The 23113-nt window shown below is 42.8% G+C and overlaps 1 protein-coding gene across 1 annotated transcript; it reads left to right on the top strand.

Moving 5' to 3' along the window:
* Positions 1-8899: 8899 nt before the first annotated feature.
* IL20RB (interleukin 20 receptor subunit beta) lies at positions 8900-22116 on the top strand. Its single transcript, XM_074840385.1, has 7 exons — positions 8900-8985; positions 13705-13842; positions 14560-14750; positions 17572-17696; positions 20777-20927; positions 21245-21390; positions 21991-22116. Exons 1-7 carry the CDS (start codon positions 8900-8902, stop codon positions 22114-22116), a joined length of 963 nt encoding a protein of 320 aa, XP_074696486.1.
* The last annotated feature ends 997 nt before the right edge of the window (positions 22117-23113 follow it).

Genomic DNA, 23113 nt, shown 5'->3' on the forward strand with positions numbered 1-23113 from the left:
CTATAGAAAGAAGGTATTTTCTTTGTTAACTATAGCTCTGTTGTGTCTTTGCAAGACTCTCTTCGTCACTATGCTTGGGATTCTTGGACCACTTTGAATTATTTAAACATTCATCCAACCCAGAGATACTTTTTCAAATAAGAAAAATATTAATCCTTACAAGAATATACACCAGGTATGTTCTCAAAATCAAGACTCCTGTATTATCTTCTGACACTGAACTGCTGGATGTATCTCTTAGAGACTTCCATAATACATTCTACCAATTTTTTTCTTATATAAAGGTGCCTTATTTTGCTTCTCTTCTACTGAATTTTGGAAAAAAAAAAATACACTGGGTTTGCTCTATTTATGATTCTAGAAAACATACCAGAAACCAAGGGTTTTGAGAAAAAAAAAATACTCCCTTTTTTTGAATCTTGTGGATAGGGTTAACAAAGTGCTTGTTTTTCTGAAATTAAGGATTAATTGGGGGTAGGTCTTACCCAGAAGTAACAGAAATACATTCACACGTGTGTATGATAGCTTCCAAAGGTTTTTGTCTTCAGAAGTCAAGTTATCTTTGATGAAATAAGGTGCCTACAGCCATTTTGTGGAGCAACAGTGACATTTAGTGGCCACTGAAACAATTCCTAAATCCTGTTGACCCTTTATTGTCTTGTTGACCCCGGAACCATTTAGCATACACTGTCACCCTCTCTGTGGTTCACAGTTAATTTCCCCTCCCTTCTATCCCCATCCTTCTGTATATTGTGTAATGTAATATTTGTAAAGGGGTAAAAATCTATTTTCTCTAATAGACTACCACAGGCATTTTAACAACATAATTTTTTGTTTTGAAGGTCTTCCTTGAAAGTCAGGTCTTCTGCATATCATGATAAAACACTTAATACTAATTAAATACCAAATTGCTTGAGAATCAGACCAAAGCAGTGCGTTATACAAATCAAATTGCAAGGATTATCTAGAACTGTTATTTCCCTTAATTTTTCACTTGGTTATCTCAGCATTCTGGTATTAAGCTCAGATTGTTCATTTGTGGTTTTGCTTTGAACCCTGAGCAAGACATACAGGGACTTGTTCAAAGTCCCTGTTTCCTGCTTCACTTCATAGGAAGTCCCTTTTCCCAGATCTCTGTAACCCTATGGATACAATTTTAAACTGTGTCTGCAGAACTCTGCAAACTAAATGGGAAGAGGAGCAGAGCTAAACTCTTCTAGCTGGCATGCTGTAACACCACAAGCAGCTCCCTTCCTGACCTTAGGAGCTCAGGACCGTAAGGCACCACTCACTCTGCAGCACAATCCAAGCCATGGTCTGTCTCAGCGCAGTGAACAACCGGGTCTAATAGCCAGTGCGATAGTCCAAAGTTACTCTGTTTTAGAATAGACAGGTTCCTTCTGATGTAGGTTTTAGGAAAACTCCTGCAGGGCACCGAGAGAAGAAATGGTCAACGCTGAGCGCGTGCGACCTAACCCTTCAATACCAGAACACTGAAGTACATTCGTGACCCTACATACTATTCCTCACATTTCTGATGGAAATTACCCCCTGTCCAAATTCAGAGTCCACCTAAGGTTTCACTCCCTCACGTACGCTTGCCCATACATTGCTATGTATTGTTAGATGTCAACTACACTTCACTACATATATAGAAGCAGCTTTAGTGAAGGGTTAATAGACCATTACATGTAAAATGAGTTCCACTGGGATTACAAGCGTTAAATAAATATGGGTGGTTGTGCTGTTTTGTTTCACTCTGATTTCAGGGGTTCAATATATTTTAACAAAGGAGATCAGGTGTTTTATAATTATCATAGGAACATAAAAATGACATTTAGAGTTTTTGGCCCTGTTAAACAGAATTATTTATCTTAGCCCATTGACAGGATCCACATATCTACTGATGTGCAAACTCCTGAGAGTTCATCCTGTGTCCCATACTGGGTCTCTAATACTCATAGATAAAATGTTCATTGTGAGACCAAAGGAGAAAATCAGACATTCAGCTAATGTCATTTTGAGTTCCACAGCAGCAGCTCTTGTACTCATCTTGTCTGTATTATACACTGCCATTCAATGGAAGGAGTAAATTAATACCTACATTGAGGGAATAGAAATGAGAGCCTTGGGAGAGTTGGATGGATAAAACTGATAGTTTTGCTATTTGACTAACTATGGGAAAACAGGACATGACTATCTCTTCCTGAGTCCACTCATTCCACTGGGCACTTAAATCCTTTTTCCCCCTCGTAAGGCAATATTTGCAATTAGTGTCCCCGTTTGGAGAAAGCTTCGTACCACCTGTATGCCCAAGCCCATAAGCAGCTGTGAAAGCACGGCACTGCAGTTTTTCCAGCCATGTACTAAAGTTATCCTTCAACACTCCTGAATTTAAAGGGCTATTTCAGGGATGTATTGTCTGTCCTGACCAAACGTCTTCCCTATAAAGAGCTTTGAAAATGTTTTATAGATTTAACCACAGACAGGAGTTTCTTTCAGGTAGTGCTATAATTTCTCTTTGAAGAACTTAAAATTGTGTTTTAATATAGTACTTCTCCCTCTAGTCATTTATTTTCTTCCATCAGCCCTGTTCCCACCTCGTAAACAACAGCAGTAGTTGGTATTCCACCCAAGTGCAGTGTAGAGACACTTGATTCAGCCAGATCAACATAGTTTATTCACCAGCAGCAGGAAGCTCAGCAGCTTATTTATGCTGATACTCATCTATGTTAGTCCACACTGAGCTTTGCGTTGCCCAACAAAATAGTTTCTGGATCAGAATTACTGTATTCACAACCAGCTCAGCTAAATCTTCAGCTACTTTTCAACATCATTGCAGACAGTCGTGTCTCCAATAAGAAACTGATTTTGAACTATGAGGAAATGTTTCCAATCCTGAGAATGATAGCCACACACTGCTTCCTAAAATATGGTTTTCCTCTCCCTCCTATCCCATGCAATGGTTTTGCAATGTTTGTAAATTCAGATGTTCTGCAATAACAAGTCCTGCAGACAGGACTACAGTCTACAGTCTACAAACATGTTGGTCAGTTTTGCAAGGCTTCAAGTCTTCTCCTAATCAGAGGGAATTTCTTAGTGACTTGGTCCAGATAAATTGCCTCTTTCTAAACTATTCACATTTATTTAGGTTCTGCCATAGATTGGCAGCTTAAGCTTATCACAAAACATACATAAATAAATCAGTTATTCAAATATTTTAGCATCCACCAGGATATCTAAGTATAGCAAAGAGGCTGTGATAGGTAGTTACATAAAATCCTGTCCACTTGCTTTTCAAATATGACTTATAGCTGAAAGCTTTCTTTCCAAATTCTCACCTGGGCCTTCTCTCTTCTGTTCCTTCAATCCATTTTCCTTGCAAATAACCACATTGAACGACCCAAATTGAACTAGGTATGGCTTCCACAGTATTGTTTATTGGCAGTAAGTGGCAACAGCCATAAATTAATTTCAAATAATTTTCTGTCATTCACATGAGAACCAGAGTAGCTATGTACTTTTTGCCTAAATCTGTGTTCCAGGACTACGGTAGCAGTTCTTCATGCATTTTCTCAGTTACCTGTCAAACCTCTTCTCTCGTTTCTACTGATAAATGGTGAGAAGGTTACTTAAAAATCTGGTTTCCTACAATATCACTGATACACTTCGCCGGGGCAGTGTGACCTGTTCTCTGAAGGAGAACGGGTTCCTAGCCAGACCACTCTGCTTCCTTACATTGCAGCAACTCGAGTTTTCAGCCCTCTGTTGCAACAAACCCAGAAGGCGCACTCTGGGAGTGTTCATCTGGTTTTTCCTTAAACTTACTTTATTTGGCAAGTTTTCACAAGGGCATCCTGTTCACATTTTGCAACTATGCCTTTTACTGTTTGCATCTTATCCAAAAAAGCTAAGCGAAGAGAGCAGGTCTCTGTCATCATTGCTTTAGATACAGAAAAGATTTGCTTGAGGCTCCAAGTTACATACAAGCTATCCCTCTCTATCTTTTGCTGGAACACTATTCTTGGCTACCACAGTGGCAATAGTCCCAAAAGTCTGTCCCCAGACACAGGACTGAAAACAGTCTGTCAACTTCTTGTTTCACCTGATGCACATCTTCAAAAGGATTTTCCTCAGAAAGAATTTGTAAGATCTGACTGGGCCTTTATATATGTCTGTTATCACAAGGAAATCCAAGCAAGTATTGTTAGCAGTTATCTCTTTGGCTATCAGTAATTCCCTCTCAAGTTCTAGCAGCACACATTTCAAACCCATTTCTGAGTGAGTGCCTATTTCATATATATTATCTCTCTCTGCAACTAATTGCATAGCTCAACTTGGTAACTGCTTCTTCCCCAAGCACACTTGGCTTTTCTCAGGCTTTCTTAACCAGTTCTGTGATTTCCACTGACCTAGCAAACCTGTTTGTTACACAGAATAGCTAGCCTTGCAGCTAAACTTGCTGTGACTTACTAAGAATGTAAACAAACCGATCAGATTTACATATTTTGCTTTGATAACCTTCTAAATTGGGTATTCCCTTAGGAAATGTTGACATACCTATCAGGAAGCCTTATGTTTGTAAACGTCCTTCTGGGTTTTGAGCAATATTTTTTTTTCCGGAATAGTAGCAGATAATTGAACTGTTTTCCTTACCTTTTGCATTACTGCTGATTTCCTCTGTTTTACAAACTGAATGATCATTGTTGCCAATGTGTTTGGCAAATGTCATGACCTATTTTGGAGTTCCCCTGTTCAATCACACATATCAGAAACAGAACTATATTCACAGGCCCTAGGACAATCAATTTTTTCTTTTCCCAGTAGTGGCAGCTTTTTTTCTTCATGAGCTGCTACAAAAATTTTTAAAACTCTATGGCAAATTCCACAATTTCTCGGTATGTCCTTGTCTTTCTTTTGCTGATCTTCACTTGCAAAGCCAAGTCTACCCACGTAGTAATAAATCAATTTATTGCCAATTTATTTTAGAAGTCCTCATTTGTATCAAACATACCAAAAGCTCAACTTTGTTTACATATTCTGCCAATTTCCTTTCTGTCCAGATCTCCACTATTTCCTGGCCAGGTTAAGCTGGTGGCTGACTGGAAACGGCATGTCAAGGGCTGTACGGTCTCTTCTTTTTCTGGATGTAGATTTTGAGTATCATCAAAATTATATTAGCTAACTTTGACGTGACAGAATCCCATTTCTGTCCATCTCCTGAGCCAATGATTGTGATGCTGATGGTAAACTGTGCTAAACTGACCATCCAAATAGTTTTGCAGCATTTTGCATTGATTTGTATGAGCAAAACCAATTCAGAATGCCTCCAAATTAGGCAACTGTTGGAAATTACTTGTAGTCTCTTACTGACCCGGTTCCAGTTCTGACTGATTTCTACTGATCTGTGAATTTTTAATCTTTTTCTCAGTGTTTTTCATTAGCCCCTTAAGTTGTTGTTTTAACTAGGTCCAGTGCTCTGTTTTGTGATGAAAAATCAGGTTGCTTTCCAAGATCACAAACCTGCAAGCCAGAAAAGAACTGAATCAAGTCTCTACATCCAGGTTTACTGGTGTAACTACTGGCCTGAATTACTTGAAAAACAAGGCAAACATTACAAACCGAAGTTGATCAGGCAGATATTTATCTTTAGAAATACATGCTTATTAGCATTTATCTTTTGGAATACATGCTTAATAATGTAAAAATATTTCACAGAAACATTAATGTAACCATAATTGTGAAGGAAAAGGTATCAAAACATTTGTTTCATCAAGTTCAAAATGACTTGTAAAACCGATAAAATTCTGACAGCAAAGCAGTAAAATTGAAAGATACTTCTCTCTTTTTCAGACTCACTCTACCTCTTTTATTGCTCATAACTGATTAACTGTGATATGGGGCTGTATTAATTTTCCCCACCTTTGAAAAGGAGGCTGACTGGCTCACAGACAGCAAGAAATCTTTGGAAAGGAAAACTTCTAGTTATGTACCTGATCACAATAAATTTGTTGTAAATTGTATGTCAACTCTTTTCTGTGCATGTTTCAGTAATAAAGTGAATGGTATGAGGCATAATTCATTACAGATCATGTGGATTTTGAGATACTTCTCAACTCATGTCTGAATATTTAATCAGTGTGCATAAATCCACATGTTTAGGGCACCACAGGATATAAACCAGTGAAGAATCAAATATGCTACCCAGGCCTAACTGAATGATAGCTCAAAACTCAGGATTGCCTTATTTATACCTTCTTGGTACAACAAGAGAATGGATTTTTTTTGACTGATTATTATATTTTGCCTTTCTTCTGCAAATACTTACTTTGCTTCCCAGCAAAAGCATAGTATCTTATTGCTAATACTGTTGAATATGTTCATGTTTTTCTCTTGGACATTGTATGCCCTTCACAGCAATAATCAAGACACTCACCACAATATCCACCTTTTTGTTCTCAGGATGGACATTTCATAGAATCATAGAATGGTTTGGGTTGGAAGGGACCTTAAAGATCATCCAGTCCCACCCCCCTGCCATGGGCAGGGACACCTTCCACCAGACCAGGTTGCTCAAAGCCCCGTCCAACCTGGCCTTGAACACTGTCAGGGAGGGGGCAGCCACAGCTCCTCTGGGCAACCTGTGCCAGTGTCTCACCACCTCATAGTAAACAATTTCTTCCTTAGATCTAACCTAAATCTCCCCTCTTTCAGTTTAAAACCATTACCCCTCATCCTATCCCTACACCCCCTGATGAAAAGTCCCTCCCCATCTTTCCTGTAGCCCCGTTCAAGTACTGGGAGGCCACTCTAAGGTCTCCCCAGAGCCTTCTCTTCTCCAGCTGAACCCCCCAACTCCCTCAGCCTGTCCTCACAGAGGGGTGCTCCAGCCCCCCGAGCATCTTCGTGGCCTCCTCTGGCCCCACTCGAGCAGGTCTGTGTCCTTCTGATGTTGGTGCCCCCAGAGCTGGACCCAGCACTGCAGGGGGGTCTCAGGAGAGTGGAGTAGAGGGAGAGAATCCCCTCCCTCACCCTGCTGGCCACTCTTCTCTTGATGCAGCCCAGGACACGGGTGGCTTTCTGGGCTGTGAGCGTGCATTGCTGGCTCACAGTCAGTTTTCCATCCACTAACACCCCCAAGTCCTTCTCCACAGGGCTGCTCTCAGTCCACTCCTCACCCAGCCTGTATTTGTCCTTGGGATTTCCCCAACCCATGGGCAGGACCTTGCCCTTGGCCTTGTTGAACTTCATGAGGTTTGCACGTGCCACCTCTCCAGCCTGTCCAGGTACCTCTGGGTGGCACATCCCTTCCTTCCAGCGTGTCACCGCACCACACAGCTTGGTGTCATTATCAAACTTGCTGAGGCTGCCTCGATCCCACTGTCCATGTCACCAACAAAGATGTTAAAAACAGCACCGGTCACAATAAAAATAGTAGGAGATTGGGATAATGAAGAGCAAGAAGATCAAAGTTTACCTGAAAGCTATGAAATACTTTCAGAGAACATCCTCTTCCATGGAGGGAAGAAGGAAGAAGAAGGATGGAAAGGACAAAGGAAGGAAAAGAGGTAGGAATGGAGGAAGAAGGAAGGAATGAAGAAAGGAAGAAAGGAAGAAAGGGATGGCAGAGAAAGCAAAGGAAGGAAGATGTGAAAGAAAGAGGGAAGGAAGAGAGAGGACTGAAGTAAGAAGTAAACTTTGGGGTGTAGCTGCTTGTGCAGTGCCTGCATGTTTGAGAATCTGGAGACCTGATAAACTGAATACTAATTTTATTCTTTCATAAATAAATTAAAAAATATCCTTTCTTTCCTCAGAAAATATGAACTAAACATGTTTTGACAGATCCCTTTAGTTCACGACTGAAAACAGAAGGCATGTATTTGCTATTAAAAGGTATCAGAAAGGGAATATCTTTTTAAAGAAATCAAAGCCCTTTCTAAGGTGACAAACTGTAAGGAGGAGGAAGAGGTTTCAGAGGAGAGGTTTCTAATACTCGCTTTCATCAGAGCTAAAGCATTTGGTAGGATTTGGCTTCCCCCCCCCTCCCCCCCCTTATCTGTACAGTCAGAATTTCATTTAATTTTTGCAGAACCTAAGAAGCTTCCACCTAAACTTTTTCTTTCCCTTGGCCTCTGAAGAAACCAGCCTCACAAGCACAAAGGTAGCTCTAGCTGCTGCAGCCTTGGAGCCAGCAAGCGGTTTGAGTTTCTAAGCAGGTCTCAGAGCTGCATCCAGCTGAAGACCTGCCTTTGCTCAAGAGCTGAGATGGAAAGCAATGGACCTTGGAAGACGGAAGAACCTTGGAATACGTGTGCCTGCACCAAATCAGATCTGAGAACAGACAGTCCTCCTCACTACACATCCAACACAGCTGCCATAAAAATAGTATTTGAAGATAAATAGGAGCACACAGCTCCCTTCTGCCAGCCCAGAGGCACACAGTCCTTCACCAGTCCTTTGTGCGAGGTCTGTGGTTACAGGCATGCCTTAATAATACTGGGGAACTTGCCTGGTGCTTGGAAGCATCAGGATTTATCTAGTTTGGGGGCTGAGTGTTTACAGCTATACAAACTACATGGAAATATCCAATGAATCCTGTTTCCTCCTTATAATGTCTTTGTTTAATACATATAATTGCTAACTAAGTGAAAGAGTTATGCCATCTAGTTGAGCAGTTGCACAGACCTGTAAAGAAATGCTGGCATCAGATTACCCAGGCACTCCCTGTAACTACACCCTTACAAACAATGTAGGTACAACTTTGGCATTGGCACGGACAGGCAGAGGAGAGGTGTTTGCAGTATTCCCCTGGAGTCTCCACTTCGCTCGCATCATGGCTGGCCCAGATACGGCTCCCTGTCTAGGAAGGGAAATTTCTGAGCTGCGCAACAGGGTATGAATGTGGGAAAAGGCGACAAGCGTGAGCAAAATGTCACTAAAGCTCATCTGCTTCTTCCTCTGCGCTCTGATTGCACCAAATGTCACAGGTAAATGGCTAAAATATCTTCAGCTGACTTAAGTCAGGAGACTAAGGTGTTGTAAGAAACAAAAAGTCTTTCGTCCTTTTGTTAAACATGCCTCTAGAAAACTTAAGCCAAATAGTATGAGGTCAGGGGATCTGGAATTTTAATTCTTCATCTAAAATTAATACTAGCATAAGCAAAAGAAAAAGACAATCCATAAATTCTATGTTCTGCAAGTCAATTCTGAAATCTAAAGGGGAGTTTCAGTTTGAAGGAAATTAACTTACTAATACTGTATTTGTCTCAGGTCTTTTGCTGTTCTGTGAGAAATTGAATTTTCAAGTCCTCTTTTAATGCTGATCTCTGAGCACAGGGGATGCCCTGCCTGTGGAGTGGATCAGAGAGGAGGGGTATAAGGTGTTAATTAATAGCTCAAAAATGTTCTCTGAGGGTCTTTACCCTGGAAGGAGGTTGTGCAATTTGTAATCTGCTTCTCCAAGTAAATGCTAGGCTCCAAACACATCTCCTAGAAGGAGTTTGGCCTCAGATCTCCTGACTCCTCGGTGTTTCTGTGATGGTCAGTCCTCTGGAAAGCAAACGTGGCTTGCCAGTGTGCTCAGATTTTGCTGAGTTCTGTCTTTCTAAAGGTGCCATCTTAACTCTTGAATTCAGGTTGTGTCTTGCTCCATTTTGTTCTCTGCCTCAGAAAAAATAATTTTATAATTTCCTTAGCCAACAAAACACTTTGGATCATTATGTATAGATCTTGGTTACTAGGTATGGAAACCACTGACTCAGTGTCAAGCTGCATATGCTCTGAAAGTTTATTCTGTAGAATAGGGAAGATTATGACAAATGTGTTTTAAAAGATGACAAAGCTGGACACCTATAAAGAAATTTGGTTTTCTTTTTACTGTATTTTTGTTTAAGACCTGGCTAGTTGTGCGATGTTTCAGCACAGGAACCATGTTGCCTGTGTGGGTAGTGACTGCCAGCCTTGCTCAGCTGCACACTCATCCAATTTTGTCTTCTACACTGTGACAGACAGTAGGAGAGAAAGGTGGGATGACTCACACGGTCTCCCCCATTCTCTAGCCTTGACCTGAAATACGAAAATTTGTGTCCTAGTCTCTTTTTTGAGCAAAGAACTTTTTTTGATTGAATGTTTATGTCTAAATCTGCCCCTAGGGTTGCACAGGGCAGACACCAGGTCAGAAGACAGTACGTTCCTGTCTAGCCTGGGAGTCCAGGCTTTGTATCCAGAGTGCTGGGGAGAAAAACAGGCAAGGGGTATGTACTAGGGTCTTGCCTTTTGCAGTCATTTTGTGCAGTCAGCAGATGAGGAGGGGATGTTCCCAGAGCCTTCAGGCTAGAGTTACAGCCAAAGAGATTGTTTAGCATAATTTATTATTGTTGTCTGAAATGCTGTGTTTCTATGAGTTAAGGACATACGGCTTCCATTTTCACCATTTAGCTTACAAAGAAATTCCTTTAGCTTTTTGGGGTGTTACAGACTTTTGCCTATTTTCTTGTCCCCAGTAGTTAGAGTTCGGAAGTCCCTTGACAGATTCCTCTTCACTGAAATTTCCTCAAATGCAGAGAGGCAGACCATGCTCAAAGATACAAGAAGCTGGTGACATTGTTGTCCTCCAGAGTAGGAAAAGGAGATCAGGTGGTACAATGCTTGGAATTTAAAAGACAATGCTTATTAGCACAGCAGTGAGGAACAATTTCTCAGCCATGTACACAAAATTTTGACGGGCATGCCAGAAAAAGCATTATGCAACACTGATTCTGGAGTTACTGTTTCTTCCTGTGTTTGTTGAGCCCCTGAAAGAAGAGGCTATTATGAATAATTTTATGAATATTTTTGAAGTGTTCGCTTACATTTAACAATAAGTAGTGGTGGTAGTAGTGATGAAGTAGTAGTGACAAAATACTACTGTGTTCTATATTCACAGACAAAGAAGGGTATCAAAATCTATCCCAGAGCAATGGAATTTTATCAGGGTTTAAGTCATTTTAAACTGAAAAGACAGACAAATGTACCTTACTTGATAATGAATTTTTTTTTTTTTTTTAAGTTGTAGGTTCTTTAAGTTTAACACAAAGAGGAGAAAAGCACCGAATGAGAAGTCATCGCCATCCTAAATGGAAATCCATTCTTTGTGTAACAAATGAAATGGAATATACTGCTGATAGGGTAGAAGGCAAAAATGCTATTTACAGAGAAAATCTGGCCATGTCTTTTCTTTGGCATGACTGGAGATGTTAGGGTGAGAGTCAGTACCCTGGCTTGAAAGACTGTAGTTTGGCTTTTCCTGTGAGGCTATTTACATATTGCTTGTGAATCCAAAATGGAATGGAAGTGGTACACAGCCCCAGGCTAACGGCCTTCTGGGTCCTGCCCGCTCTCTCTGTCCAGTTGTCTCCTGCACTTTGTATGACTGTTGTTTCTTTTCCCTTCAAAATGCATAGACCAGAGTTAATGGAGTATTTTAGTACTGAAACAACATACTTCACTGTGTATACTCAGTGCTTTCCCTGTTTATATAACCTAGAATTGTCTTTTGTCCCAGTGTTAAACATATCCCAATGTTAAACATTTGCTTACAATTGTTTTGTGGGCTGTTGCAACAAATGGATTGGAGAAACCATGAATATAATTTGTTTGGATATGACACAGGATACGTTATGTCTAGATCAACAGTATTTTGGAAGAGCATGAACCTCTCTTCCAAACTACAGCTTTCAGCATGGCTCTGGGTCCCAGGCAGAAAGCAGCGAAGTGCATCATTGCTTTTATTGCTCAGGGACCCCATTTAATTTGTGTGCTGGATGAAAAGATCTCAAGTTTTAGCTTTACACTTTTTTGATTCAGTCCTGACGGCTGTCCACTCTGTTTGCCGTAGGGCATGGTTATGCAGTTACAAACATCTCTGTACGTACAATCGAGTGAGACGTGCTAAAGCTGAATGATAAGTTTCACTTTTAGTGTATTTGTTATTTCATTGTTTAACCTTACAAGCACAAAACCTTATCATTTTTACATATAACAGCTGCACACACACACACACACACACACACGTATACTTATGCCCACACAGATATCTGTTTCTATATTCTTTGATTATGAAAGGTAATGAAACTCTTTCTCTAGGGATGCAGTTCCCTTTATCTGAAGGCAAATGTCCGAACTAGTGCACCATTCATGTGAACTATGTGCTCATAACAATATACTGCACCACCACCATCTTATCTGCAGTGCTGGACAGGTCGTTTTCTGACACTAAAGTGCAAACCCTCCATGGCACTGAATGAATAGCTGCTCTGTGCTCTGGCTTTGCCACAGAAGGTGTGTGGCCCAGTAAAAATCAGCAAATATATCTGTAGATAATACACATGAGTATTAGGAATTTATCTTTTTTTCTTGGAGCAGAGTTCTTATGAGTAGCAGAATTTGTGCCCATCCTGAATCTGTTAATACCAAACAGAAACTTAAATCAGTGAACTTTTTTTATAGGGACACAGACACTGTCATTAAGCCCAGAGTTTTTCCTAAAGAAAGGAAGAAAGTTCAGCTGAAGTGAGGTGACAGGTCTCATTGTACCAACAGAAGAGTCACTGGTTTTGCCAGCAAACCAGGAGAACAGTGTACTAAGCTAAGCGTAGCAGGAAAGGAAGGTTGGTCTCAAAACACATAGAAAATAATCTTTAAGCCATTAAAATGTAGATAGTCTAATTCAGAACTGTCTTCTTTAAATTTGGTTTCTAGACAGTTTAATAGCATAGGGTTCAGTACTGCTGAATACAAAAAATTATTTATCTAAAAAGTCCTAAAGTCAAGTACTCAAAGAAATTAGGAAACACTCCAGTGCAGTTCACCCCTGTTCAGACCTGGAACATCATTGTGTGCATGAGTCATGTGGAAAAACTAGTGTCTGATCATGTAACTGAAGTCTGTTATGTAATTCATACACTTGGGTACGCCAGCTCCCAGAATTAACATGGGAACAAAGAGTACAAGAAAAAGTAGTAGCAAACAATCTAAATGTTGAAAAGCCTGGAGAATACAAGAAACCAAATCAGTGATTAAGCTGCAGAATGAAGGTCAATAAAGACTTTTTTTTTTTAAAGGCAAAAATTGCCTTGACACTATTATGGACCCCCAACCGGCCAGAAGCGATAGAACTGCTGATACGGCAGACAGTGACTCTTCTGCTGTCTAAATGACAAGGGAGAAAGCTCCTCATCCCAGAGGGATCTGACTTTTAGTTTAAAGAATGGCTGAGCATTGTGTCAACAGAGCCATATAACTAACGCCAAGGAATCAGAACTAGGATCTTCTATAGTGTCCAGTCCAGTCAAGTCTGGAAAGAAATAGCACATGACATCCATTGGAACAGCCTATGGAGTGCAACAGAGTTACTTGACTTCATTAAATGAATTGGATGGCTTTATAAAAGCCTGACTTTTTCTCGCTGTTTTACTGATACAGTGAAAAACTCTGAGATTGTGAAAAAGCATGCTTTGCCTTTCTGTAAACAGTGCCAGCCTAACTGCTTGTCATTTGCTCTTTGGTTGTCATTTCTTCTCTGTAAAATACTTTCAAACACTGAAGTGACAGTAGTGAAATGAAGAGTGTGTGTTTGTGATTCAAAACACAGTTTTGCACTATTCTTCTAAGATTTTTTTTCTAGTATATTGATATACCTTTTTTCTCTCTTTTTTTTCTTTTGCTGGGAATTTTAGGTGAAGATGCTTTGTTACCAGCACCTCAGAATATCACTATTCTTTCTACCAACATGAAACACTTCTTAACTTGGAGTCCTGTGATCATCCAGGGAGAAACTGTGAGATACTCTGTTGAGTTTCAGGGGTAACTTGTGATTTTTTTCTTCTTTGCTCTTTGAACACTGTTTACTTAGACTTAAAATCCTGCACTGTTTGGATGTCTTGAACACTTCACAGATGTAAGAGAAGTTTGATACTCCAGCACTGTTGATCACAAGTGGGAGGAAAAAAATAAATCCTTTTGCTCCAATTTTGAGAGTGTTTACAGGTTAATAGATACCTCAGTAGTCCAAGGTGTGTGTTAAGCTCACATATGAAAACTGTCTCTGCCCAGAGAATTCAAAAGTTAGGAAGACTAGCAACAGTTTATTTAGAAGAGGAAAGAGAAAACATTTGTGATTTATTCAGTGTTAATCTTTTAAACATTTAACACACATTACAGGAGGTTTCTGATACATCTTGAGCTATGACTTGTATCACAGTATGGCTCTGGAATTCTGATTTACCAGGGATGATTAAGTCAAGTGAGTGGGCAGGATTTGATGCATCAACACTGCGTTGGCTATCCCCACCTCCTACAATATCATGATGCATTTGGCTCATGAACAAACTGACTCTGGGAGATTTTCTCTAGATAAGATCTAGAACACACCCATACAGGTTTCATACATTCCTGGTATTCCAGCCCCAGGTATCCCAGTACTGGTTTTACCTGGAAAGAACTAGCAAGCAGCCTTAGCTCACATCACAAATATATCTCATCTCATGCTGTTGCCTATCTGCTCTCTTTTCCTCTCCTCAGGGAGTATGAACGAGAATACGCCAATGAGAGCTGGATTCCCATCTGTGAATGTTCACTCATCACAGCCACAGTGTGTAACATCACAGAGGATATCTCAGCCACTGTGGCCTATAACCTGCGTGTAAGGGCAAACGTTGGTGCTAGAAGATCAGAGTGGGGTGCCCTGAAAGGCTTCTTCAATCGCATCACAAGTGAGTCCTGCTATTTGGCTTAAGCTACGTTGGTTGTGTTAGTTTCTCAGAGCTCGGTGTTGAGGGATTGCTCACGTGCATGTCTGTGTACTGTGCACATCACAGAAAACCCATAAACCTGCAGAGCACATCCTACTTCTCAGCTCCTCTCTTGCAGGGTTGAGATGTTTCAGCCTTAGATAGCCGTGCTGTGTTCCTGGACATGAGTTCCTCCTGAAGCAGGGCCAAATTTACCAGAGCTTGAATTTCAAGGGCTTCAAAGATAGGTGAGAAGACTCCAGGTATTTCTTTTGGCAAGTTGGCTTCTCTTGCCCCTGATTTCAAAGAGTTCTGATCAATCAGGGTTGCTGTCAATGCTCCATCTAATCCGTGTCACCTAGTCACTTCTGACGGTCTAGAACCTGATCTTATGGAAGCACTTACTCTAGAAAACAGCCATGTCACCCTTGATCTGCCTCATGCTGTCCTGGAAATCCTGCTCCCTTCCAGACATGATTTCTTCCTCACATGTTGTCAGTAACCTCAGGAAAGAAAAATGGAAACCGTAGCATTGCTGCAGTCTTAGCAATGCAGGGTATTTTCTCCATATGCTTCCAACTCCTGCAAAGTTTGCAGCCCAGCTCAACCCAAGGATCATGCTGCAGTCTAAAATAACATACTATTTCCAGTGTTTCTCTACAGTCATTACCTCTGTTTTCTGTCATGTAGTCAGCTGCTTTCAACAATAAAAACTCTGGTAGAAAACCTCTGTCACTATTTGAGTGCAACTCTCAGTCTGGGATGCGCAGCAGTCATCAGTTTTAGCCAGGGAAGAAATTGCCTGTCCAAGATCAGATTTGACCTGATCTTAAACAAACCTTCATCAGTCACTGAAAGTTATCTACTACTTCATGAGTGAGCAGTCCTCACTCATACAGACCACTTAGTCAAAGCAGCACCATCAGAAGTGCCACCTAAGTTGGTGAGCGTGTTTCCTGGTGTAAAGTGTTTTCTAGATAGAGCTTTAGATGAAGAATCCTTCCCTTTTCCAGCAGCTATGGTGGCACTGGGAGTTGAGCCACAGACCACACTGTCAGGCAGAGGTAGGGGAAGGATATTCCTTAGCTTGACCCTCTTCATGAAGAAAAGCAACAACTTTCTCATGGCACAGTGAAGTGTTTGAGAGCTTGGTCCTGTGTCTTAGTGACCTCAGTACAATCCTCTGGCCAAGCTCTGAAAGTTCAGAGGAGACAGCTTGCAATGGACTGCAGTGTGAATATGCATATATGGACAAATGTTTAAAGGAGAAAAAAGTCACTGTAAGTTCTTGTCCTTATGCATTTTTACTGCTCACTTTCCCTTGTCTCTGCTTTCGCACCTCTTAGGAAACCTGGCATTGAGGCTGAGAGGAACTAAGGAATTCAGAGCACAGCCCACAGGTTCCGTGTGTGGTTCATAGACAGTCAGCCCACAGTACTTCTAGACTAAACAGCTCCAGTGTCAAAGCCTTAGGTGTAGATACACAGAGAGTATGATAACATATGGAAAACCCTTTTAAAAGGTCTTCCTAAAACTAAGAATTTACTCAGTCAGTCTTACTTCTTCATTTATCAAAATTCAAATAGTCACTTGTGTGCCAGTGCAGAGATAAATATAAATGCTCCTGTTTGGTTAGTGGTTGCATGTTGCAATGTCCATTTGTTAATATGTTAGCCCAATATTTATTTTTAACCTCCAAATGATGCTATCACTTTTAAATTTTTTTTTATTATTTTGAGACATTGTGTTAAGCAGGTTCTCAGTTTTTAATTTAAAAGTATAAAGTAGTTTTCCAGGCCTCCCATTTGTGGCACACTCATCATGAACATACCTGGATTTTATGTTTTTGTATTGCTCAGTATTAATGACAATTCACTGGATGTAAGAGCATGTTCTAGTAAGAACATCTCTTCTGTATGTGGCTGTACATTGCTCTCCTTCCTATCTTGAAAACAAGGAGGTTGAAACCACTTTCAGCTACAACAGAGTGGTAAAGAATGGCATCGATAAGTAGTGTAGATACAATCTCTGTACTGCCTTGATTCCCAATTTGCAAATGTACAGTGTGTAGTTTCATCTATGCATGATTGATTCTGATTGTTTCACTAATACTCCTCACAGCAGAATCCCAGACTGAACCAAGCTTTGAATATCAAAGTAAGCATGAAGCAAATCACCTACAGATTTACTTGCATACATTTACAAAAACTTATGTAACAGCAGGACATCAGCCCAAGTCTATCCATGTAGATACTAAAAGAAAATCAGGATTCATGTGAACTGCCAGAGCTGTCCTGAGGCTCATATTGCTTTTTCCTTCACCTTGAATAACTGCCAAAATTCCCCTGAAGAAGCAGTGGTTTCACAGCTCCTCTTCTGTATGTTAGTGCTAAGCTAATGCCCAGGAGCAGAGGAACTGGCCTGATCTGGTGCCTCAACTTCAGATTGCCCAGCTGGTTCTTCTGCTGGATCCTTCCTCAGAAGGATCACACGGGACCCTCAGGCCAGACACTTCCTCCACTGGAGAAAATTCAAACTGAGTTCTGTGCAACTCAGCTATTGCCAAACTCCCGTTTGCAGTGCCAGTCATGGTTCTCCTGCTCAAAGCCTGCTACTGTATCTAGATGCACTGGGAGGTAGAGCAGAGAGAAGTTTGTGCCCCACTGAAGCAACCAGCTGTTGTTCCAGGTTAACGTTACTGTGTTCATGATGGCAGCTTCTCTTCCTCTCCTAGCTGGGAAAAGGAAGACAGCTTTTAAGGGTTGCCTCTGGTGTGATAATGGTGCTCTCTCTGTGTTGGCAGCTTCCCTGACCCCACCTCTGATGAAGGTCATAGCAGATGGGTATCATTTACTAGTGGAGCTGGAAGACATGGGGCCTGCCTTTCAGTTCTGTGTTCTCTATTGGAAGAAGGGCCAGGAGAGTAGGGTGAGTTTTACCCTCGGGTTTTGGGCAATAACAGAGAGCCCACATACTTGGACTGAAAGCATACAGATATTGCCCAGGGCTTGTTTGCCAAGCCAAGCTCCTGCTACGGGGCTGGAGGACCTGCCCGGAGTCAGGGTGTGCCATATTTCTCTGCACATACCAGTGGGTTGCTCTTACCCCCATGGAGAAGCTTGTCTGTTCTTTCCACATTTCCTTCTCTGGGAAGAGGAATCCTCCCAGGGACCTCAACTATTGAAAGAAACCAGAAGTCAGGAACTGAAGATGTTCACACTGACCTTCTTCTCTGAACATCATTTAGTATTCTCAGACCATGGTTAAGGTGTCACATTGAGGTGCTGATAAAGTTTTCTCAAGACATTTTGTAAAACAGCTTGCCTGTGGCAGTGAGCTGTAACTTGCTTAGCTGAGGGCACTGCTTATACCTGGGTAAGACTGAAGCAGTGACAATATTTGTTCCGCTCTGGTCCCTCTGTTTTCACTAGAGTGAATTTTTTTTTTCTCCTGGGAACTTGGTGCTTTCATATAAAGTCAGACCATGGGACCCTCAAACCTAGTATCTTCTCTCTGCCAGTGGGCAATGGAGATGACCAAGGAAGATAGTGAGGAGAGAGCCTGTATGTAATTATACTTATATTGTTTTCTGAGAATTCAGAGACACAGCTCCAGGAAATCCCTGAGCCAGAAATGGTATCTTTAATAGCCCTTGAATTTTTGTTCCATCAATTTATCTGTTCTGGTTTTCAAACTATGTAAACTTTTAGCATGTACAACTTCCTGTAGTCAGGAGTTCTACAGCTTAACCGTTGTGCAGTGGAAGCCCCTCCAGCTATTTTTGACTTTACTAAGGTGGGCAGGGAGTAAATCTGCACAGTTCAAGTGCAGGAGCACTGTGGGTTAGCACCATAAAACAAATCAAGTCTTCACACTCTTTTCTTTTCCCAGCAATTGTTAACATGGGTGACTACCACAGAGCTGACTATTCCATGAAACCTGAACCCCAAGTTCCTGTTTATGATGGGGGATGCTCGACTTAAGGTCCAGTCACTGACTGTAAAAATAAAGGGGAAAAATTCTCATGAGCAGCTGTGAGAGACAACGGGATGTGACAGCATCATTTCACATTTATCCATGTTGAATTTCATTTATCATTTTATTACAAGATCCTCCTGCAGTTCTTCACAGTTGGCTGTCATCTTCATTGTGCTGAAGTGTTTTTTTAGTATCATTAGCATGTATCAGTTTTCATTTTTCTTCCCGATCATCTATGGTAATAGTGGTGAGCACAGATCTGCATGGGCCTCCACCATGACTCCCTTCCACTCTCAGAAGGGATTAGCAGTTTAGCCATACGTAAGCCTTTTATCAGGAAGCAGCAGGAGCAGGGCTGCTCACTATGAGCAGGCGAGCCAGGAGCCAAGGGTAATCCCAGTGCAAGCAGTGCCCTCCCCAGTGAAGCACAGGCCCACAGGATCTGACCACAGTGGGCAGAACCAGGCACTGGTTATGGGGTCCATCAGCAGCCCCAGACAAGGCAAGCGATGGACCAGGCCCAGGGTCCATACAGGGACCCCAGCCGGGAGCAAAAGGAGGCAGGACCAGAGACAGGGCTGGAGGACGAGGCTGCAATGGACTGAACAAGGGTCCAGCCAGGAGAGAAGCTACATACAACACAGGTCGAAGGTCCATCCAGGAGGCAGGCACACCTCCAGCATAGCTCAGACTGGGACTGAAGGTCCCAGGCTGAGCTTAAATGGGGGTCCTGGGCCATGGTCAGGAGGGTGAAGATGGGGGGCCAGGCAGGGCTGATCAGGGCTATCGCAGCCTGGTTAGTGCACTCAGAGCTCTGATGCCTTTGGCTGTTAGCTTGATAGGCTTTTGAAATAGATCTTCTTGAGTATCTTTTGGAAATCCAAGTAAATGAGATCAACTGTGTCCATGAGCTTTCTGACACCTTAGAAAGAATCATAGGTTTATATCTGACTGCCTTTTATGAATGGAGTGTTAACTTTTCTTCAGTATGTGATATTAATCACCTAAAAATTAATTCCAAACTTCGAAATAGTTTCTACCAACTGGACTGTCACAAGCATCAGGTTTGCTGGTCAGTACATGTCCAGTTCTCTGGGACTCTTAATTTTTTTTTAAATAATAGTCACATTTGACATGTCTGGTTTGAGGTTTTTGCAACAGGTTACACACCTCAGGTGGTCATTGACCTGATTTTGTCCTTGAAATCTTTTCAAACTAATGGCCCCCAAGATCACATTTCTGTAGAGAAGGATATTTTGATGGAGAGAGGGGCTTGCCCTGTCAGGAGAGCCCTACTGGCTTGTTGGAGGCGTCCATAGATGTGTGATGCTGGAAGCTGAGCAGGCCTTCTGTGAGCGCAGGCTTTGCATCTGCAACACAGCAAGAATTAGGAGCAACTAGCTAATTGTTACCTGTCCTCTCATGACTGGGGAGACTGGGAATAGCAACTTTTAATGAAGTCTTGTATATTGCAAGAAAAGAATATACTGGTGTTCATATGCTGTTTAAAAGTTGCTGAAGTGTGTTACAGTTGCACACTCCAAATTCACTTGCTCCTTACTAGCCCAGTCCATCACCTCTCTGTGCTCTAGAGTCACGGCACAGCTCTCACACCCCTGTCACAGCATGGTTCTGGCATTCCTGTCATATCATGCTAGCACAGGCATGATTTTGGTATCCCAGCAAAAACTCAGACCGGTCAAGACCTTAGTCATCAAGCCCTCGCACCAGGGGAGTAGGTCATGATCTAGTGCTGTGGCTCAACATCATCATTATGCCTCTTTGCCTCCCAATTCCTTCTTTACATCCCCTCCTACCCTTCCAGATGTGTGTGGTCTCACCCTGCACTCCACTGTGCTTCCTTGTTTGCTGCTTTTCTCCCCCTGTCCTTTTATTCACACAGTCCTCTCTGATACCTCCTGCTGCTCCTTCCTTTTCTCTCAGTAAAGTCTGGGCTAACATCATGTTAGGACTCCTCAGTTAGGTCCTTGCCCTGTGTTCTGATGCTCTCTCTCCTGGACCTGTGGCAGATGCAGCAGAAGGTGGTGAAAGAGGTCAGCTCCGTGGTTCACCTGGACACCATGGAGGCAGGACCTGATTATTGTGTAAAAGCTCAGACATACGTCGAGGCGATCAACAGAAGCAGCAGCTTCAGCCAGACACAGTGTGTGAGGGCACAAGGTAACAGACAGCCTTCTTTTCTGCTCCCCTGGTGTAATGCCCAAGAAGGATACCCCAGCAGCTCTTCCTTTGGTTTCCACCCAGTATCTCCCGTTGTATTTGAAAATGTGCTGCCCGTTTGTTCCTTGGGGGAGTAAAAAAGGAACTCAGGAGTACAGCCCCCTACACTGGCGCTGGTACCCTTTCCTGGAGTGTGCCGACAAAGAGTCTCACCAGGGTGGGTGGGAAGAGCAGCCACAGAGGGTGCAGGCTGACTGCATTGAGTGGTTTGTCCTCACAGTCTCTCTGAGAAGTTTTGCTGCTTCTGTTATTTCTAGGTGGCACGTCCATGTGGCTGGTTACTGCCCTCATCTCCTCTGCTGGCTTTGCTGTGGCTGCTTTGACCCTGCCTTTCCTTACCTGGAAAACAAGTAAAATCTTTCAGTATTCCTGCTGCCCCATTGCTGTCCTGCCAGACACACTGGTAACTTTTTTTACTGTGCTTTATTTTTTTTTTTTAGGGTGCTGGGTGTTCACAAGAGCATGGGGCAGGCTGAAAAAGCAGACACATGCATAGAATGCCTTGCTCATTCCAGTGTGCTGAGCTGAGCTGCAGGGGTCAAGCAGCCCCCATGAGTTGTCTGCACGGCTGTCACTGCCTTCGGCTTGGAGCCCTGAACAGATAATGTTCCTGATAGTTGTGGGGAAGCAGCTTGGGAGGCATGGACTGACCCTGCCCGGCCAGCTGCTCCCTGAACAACACAGCTGTGTCACTGGCAACAGTGCTCCATGTCCCCTGGTACCAGCACTGAGCTTCTCAACTCCTTGGTGAGGAGAAGCCAGTCGTCAAAAGCAGCCTCTTTTCTCACTCACTCTGGAGGAGTATGTTTAAGTCAGTAGCTTAAATGTGCTGTTCGGTTCAAGTGAGAATGCAGGCAGCAGCTTTTGTGGCTATGGGTTCCTGAGCACTGGGTCTCCGGGCACTTGTGGCAGGAAGGATGAGAGGAACGGTTTGTGGGGAACAGTAGAAGACAGACTAGCTCATCAGCCTGAGGGTGTTTGAGTGAGTGCATTTGTTTTACAGAAAGTATCAGAGCCCCCCACCCAGCTGATACTGTGTGGCAGTGAAGAAGCTGAGCAATGTGATCTGATGGTGCATGTGATGCCCTCAGAAGAAGTTCTCCGAATGTGGTTTCAAGAAACGCTTTAGAGCACCCCAGAAAAAAACAGCCTGTGGAAAGAGATCTCCTCAGCAGAGCTGGCAGATTGTGCCCCAGCCACTTTCCTCGGAGTGCCAATATGTAACATTGTTTTCTTTGTGTGTAACTGCTACTGCAAACCAAAGGTGGTGTGTATGATGGGCATGTGGCCTGCTTTCATCCTCTTTGTAGCACCTTCAGCTGTCTGCAGAAATCACAGAAATCACAGAATCGTCTAGGTTGGAAGAGACCTTGAAGATCACCAAGTCCAACCATTGACCTAACATTGACAGTTCCCAACTCCACCAGATCCCTCAGCGCTGGGTCAACCCGACTCCTCAACCCCTCCAGGGATGGGGACTCCCCCCCTTGCCCTGGGCAGCCCATTCCAACGCCCAACAACCCCTTCTGCAAAGAAATCCTTCCTAAGAGCCACTCTGACCCTGCCCTGGCACAGCTTGAGGCGATTCCCTCTTGGCCTGCCGCTGGTTCCTTGGCTCAACAGACTCATCCCCCCTCTCTGCACCCTCCTTTCAGGGAGTTGTAGAGGGCCATGAGGTCTCCCCTCAGCCTCCTCTTCTCCAGACTAAACCCCCCCAGTTCCCTCAGCCGCTCCCCATCAGACCTCTGCTCCAGACCCTGCACCAGCTTTGTTGCCCTTCTCTGGACACACTCGAGTCATTCAAATTTAAATTCAAATTCAATTTAAATCAGAGCTAGCAGCAAGGAGATGTTTTGAGCGGCCTGCAAGTGAGCGACCTTCATTATAACACTAAAAACCACCCCCACACGGCAAAAAGGCCCCTGCCCAGGTTAAGACCCTTCCCCTGAGCATGGGGAGCAGCAGAAGGATTAGGTAAGCCGCGTTCTAATTGTATGTTAATCACTAAGCAATCAGGATCTAACAGGCGTGTTTGGAAAAGTCCTGATCTCTGCTGCCAGTGTGTAAAAGGAGCACAAGGCGGAGGCGCAGCCCGGCCCAGCGGCGCAGAGGACACGGCGCCCCCG

The sequence above is a fragment of the Strix aluco genome, chromosome 15 (assembly GCF_031877795.1).
Source record: "Strix aluco isolate bStrAlu1 chromosome 15, bStrAlu1.hap1, whole genome shotgun sequence".
Classification (NCBI taxonomy): Eukaryota; Metazoa; Chordata; class Aves; order Strigiformes; family Strigidae; genus Strix; species Strix aluco.

What these genes read in the sequence shown, in the direction of transcription:
- IL20RB (XM_074840385.1), top strand. Translation starts at nt 8,900, where the DNA reads ATGTGGGAAAAGGCGACAAGCGTGAGCAAAATGTCACTAAAGCTCATC. An exon ending in CTTCTTCAATCGCATCACAA is followed by an intron (nt 14,751 to 17,571) that starts GTGAGTCCTGCT and finishes CTGTGTTGGCAG; the next exon opens with CTTCCCTGACCCCACCTCTG. An exon ending in AGAAGGGCCAGGAGAGTAGG is followed by an intron (nt 17,697 to 20,776) that starts GTGAGTTTTACC and finishes GACCTGTGGCAG; the next exon opens with ATGCAGCAGAAGGTGGTGAA.